The 3,398-nt window shown below is 46.3% G+C and overlaps 1 protein-coding gene across 1 annotated transcript; it reads right to left on the reverse strand.

Moving 5' to 3' along the window:
• Positions 1-29: 29 nt before the first annotated feature.
• VTN77DRAFT_6668 (uncharacterized protein) lies at positions 30-374 on the reverse strand (the record flags this gene model as incomplete). Its single annotated transcript, XM_069422971.1, has 2 exons — positions 30-211; positions 260-374. The coding sequence occupies 2 exons, from the start codon at positions 372-374 to the stop codon at positions 30-32; spliced, it is 297 nt and encodes a 98-aa protein (XP_069276116.1).
• Between the last annotated feature and the right edge of the window lie 3,024 nt (positions 375-3,398).

Genomic DNA, 3,398 nt, shown 5'->3' on the forward strand with positions numbered 1-3,398 from the left:
TCTGCAGCTTTTAGTATCTATAAGTAACATTATCCTTTATTCGAGATTACCATGATGTTTCCTTCGTAGGCGTTGGTTGTGTTCCACAACCCGTAAAGGGTATATATGCTGCCAACCTCGAGATCCGTTGGAAGCATGATGCTGGCTGCATTTATGCCAAAACTAGACACCCTGTTCTCCTGCAAACTATCAAGTGGATGTGTTGCAAGCACTAAGCTGTGTTAGCAAGCATCAACTATCAGAACTGTTGGGCACTTACGTTGTCCATCAATGCCATTCTTGAAGTTCAAGACCTCGGAGAGCATCCTATTGTTAGAATTTCTCAAATTTCGAGTCCCATACCAATGAATGACACCAGGCTGGTAATGTGCCATGTTGAAAGATGCGTTGATTTGTCGTTGCTGATAGTGTGGCAGAATTATAGATCCAGGTGAGGCTTTTACTTGTAGCTGACTCGTTGTTTGGTGAACGTCCTCGCAAAAAGCTATGTCTAACGGAGAACCATCTGGGAGCAGGTATGAATTCTGACTAATAAACTCAGTAGCTATACCATGCATTGTTAGCTATAAGTGTCCTCTTGATGACAATGCCAACAAGTAAACTTACTGAACTTGTCGGTATAGTTTGTGCCTTGGGAGAGGTAGATTACTTCGATGCTCTCAAGCTGCTCATGTCAATTCCAATTCCAGACATCAGATGGAGAAGCGCTCACCCATGGGAGGGAGAATGCAATGGGAAATTGACAAACAATGAAAACATATGACAGAAGATGAGTTGGCTGCATCGTTCGCGAGACTCAGTTGTAGGAAGATACCTAGTTAGAGAAACGTATTTTCTTATTTACATGTCTACAGTCCTCATAAACTGCGTTGCGTTGATATTTAAAACAATTTGTCAAGCCTTCATACTTGACTCTGCTGGGTCTTACTGCGATCCATTTTCTACACCTGCGATCCATTTTTGAAATCGAAAACAAACTTCTAGTTGAACCCGTGCCGAGTCTTGGAGTTTTACTATCTATACATAATAAAGCCACGCTCCACAGGCAGGTCAGCGCCGGGGGCCGGGGGCCTGACATAAAATAGCAAAGCATAAGTAATCAAAACACGTGCAAATTGTCAGTTTCTTGACTTGATGTTGCATAATAAATAATATATATTTTCTGTTCTGCATTGCCAAAATCCTGTTCCTAGGAATAGGTAGGTCAAAATATCGTATAAAAACTTGCGAGCCGTCCTCTCCTTCCTCTTAGATAGTTCTACACAAAATGACAAGATTCATCCTCCATCACCTTCATCAGGATTCTCCTTCCTTCCCCCACAAAACGAAATCCAGTAGCAACTTCAACTGCAGTCAACCTCGATTCACGTGACAGACCACGTGCAACGCACGACAGATCAAGAAGTTGTAAAATAGCGGCCCTAACCCCTCTCGCCCCCACTTAGGAGCCTCGCCTCCTGTTGCTCAACTGCATTCTTCGTCGTTGCAGAATTCCTGGTATCTTAATTGCAAAAATAATATTTGATGATGGCGAAAACTCTACGGTATCCATCTAGACCCACCCGGACCGAGGACCTCATTCGGCGCTTGACGAGCTCCGACTGTGACCCAGAGGAGAGGAAAGCCTTGGAGGCATTGGCGAAGAGCATGATCAAAGTTTTCCAAGACGATCGCAGATTGTTATATGTGCCGGAAGCTGCTGAACTGTCGTCCGCAGTCACAGGTGAAGATTATCACAACTTAGTAGTGGCGTTTGCCAATGCCATCATCAAAGGCACATCGGACGGCAACATCCTTGACCAGAAGCTCCTCATGAACTATGCTTACGTTCTCCAGCATGCTAAAGGGATTCTGTCGGCTGCGACTGCTCAACTCGGACCTGTGGTTGTGAGTCTGCAAAAGCGATTGGAAGGAGCCATCAACCAGGCTGGAAATGGAACTCAATATCAGCTGCAGCTGGTGTGTACGCTGTCGGCCGTCCTAGATGCCATGATAGACCTCAAGATTTATGGTCTTGACCGAGTAACTCTGCATGAGCCCTTGCGAGAGCAACTCGACAACTTAGTATCTCATCAAGAGATCCGCCTGGCTCAAGCTGCCACCTATGCACGTGAGGCCCTGGTGGGCCTGCCGAACAATGAGAGTTCATATCATGCACTCTTGCGCCATGCTTATACAGTTGCGCAAGGTGCGGCAAAGGTAGCGGGTGCGGTTCCGACCATGGATCTATCGAAACTGATGGATGCTATTCCGGACCTGATGAATGTGCCGGACCTTATCAAATCCGTGATCGATGTCGCCACAGATGTTTACAACGTATACAACGGCATAGGAATGATGGCAAAGGGCATGAAACCTCTACCTAAACAGAAGAATTGGTATGTGGCTCTTCGGTACACAGATATGTTGATTCAGGCCAAGGCGTTCCGAAAGCTCGAGGAATTTATCCGTGGAGTGCCATGCTGCCAGGGAGAGGAATTCTTGTGCGGGTTGTATGCTCAGCTTGAGCAGGCGTGGAAAGCCGGAGATTCATCAATGAAAGCTCAAGTTGTCGAGTTATTGCAATTGATGAACCAAACAGAGTCAAAAGACCAGAGTGTCCAGGAATGGCGTAAACTGGTTGCTGACACTCTTAATCGGTCCGATTGGAAAGACGCTCTTCCGTGTATCCGGCACTTGAGGCCATGGAAAAATAAAGAGTTTAAATGCAATCTAGAATTTTTTCCTAGGCAAAGAATGAAACCCGGAAAACTTCCAGCAGACTTATTAGCGGCAGCATGGTCGAATTGTGAACAAGCCCAGAGATTTTACGCAGACACAAGAATTCGCGAATACTACACGCAGCAAAGACGACTCGAGATTGAACGACTTTCTGGTCAACTGCTGCCGATAGACCAATGTTACATCAACCTTGTCGTGGTAGAACGCGCAGGTGATGGAAATAGGGTGCGCTCGGATAAAGAAAAGCCACAGCATCAGCCTTCACCATTTTCTCTCTTCACCCGGCTCAAGGTTGACGATTCAAACAAGAATAAGCAAGTTTTATTGCCGGAACTCTGGAACCCGCGCAAAATGCAAGATGGTACCATGGCTCGGCCAAGGCGCGTCTTGATTCGAGGACGTGCAGGGGTAGGAAAGACCACCTTATGCAAAAAGATCGTCTATGATTATCTTCACCATCAGCTATGGACAGATGAATTCGATCGGCTGCTTTGGGTACCCCTGCGAAGGTTGAAGGGGAAGAGGGAATACAAGATTGAGAAACTGCTTTCCGACATCTTTTTCTCTCAGAATGGGGAAGACAGCCGCTTAGTCCAAGTATTGTCAAAGACAATATGGGACCCGGACCATAGAAGGACCCTATTTATCCTTGATGGTCTGGACGAGGTGTCCCGGGA

The sequence above is a fragment of the Rasamsonia byssochlamydoides genome (assembly GCF_041956645.1).
Source record: "Rasamsonia byssochlamydoides strain NRRL 3658 unplaced genomic scaffold VTN77scaffold_50, whole genome shotgun sequence".
Lineage (NCBI taxonomy): Eukaryota > Fungi > Ascomycota > Eurotiomycetes > Eurotiales > Trichocomaceae > Rasamsonia > Rasamsonia byssochlamydoides.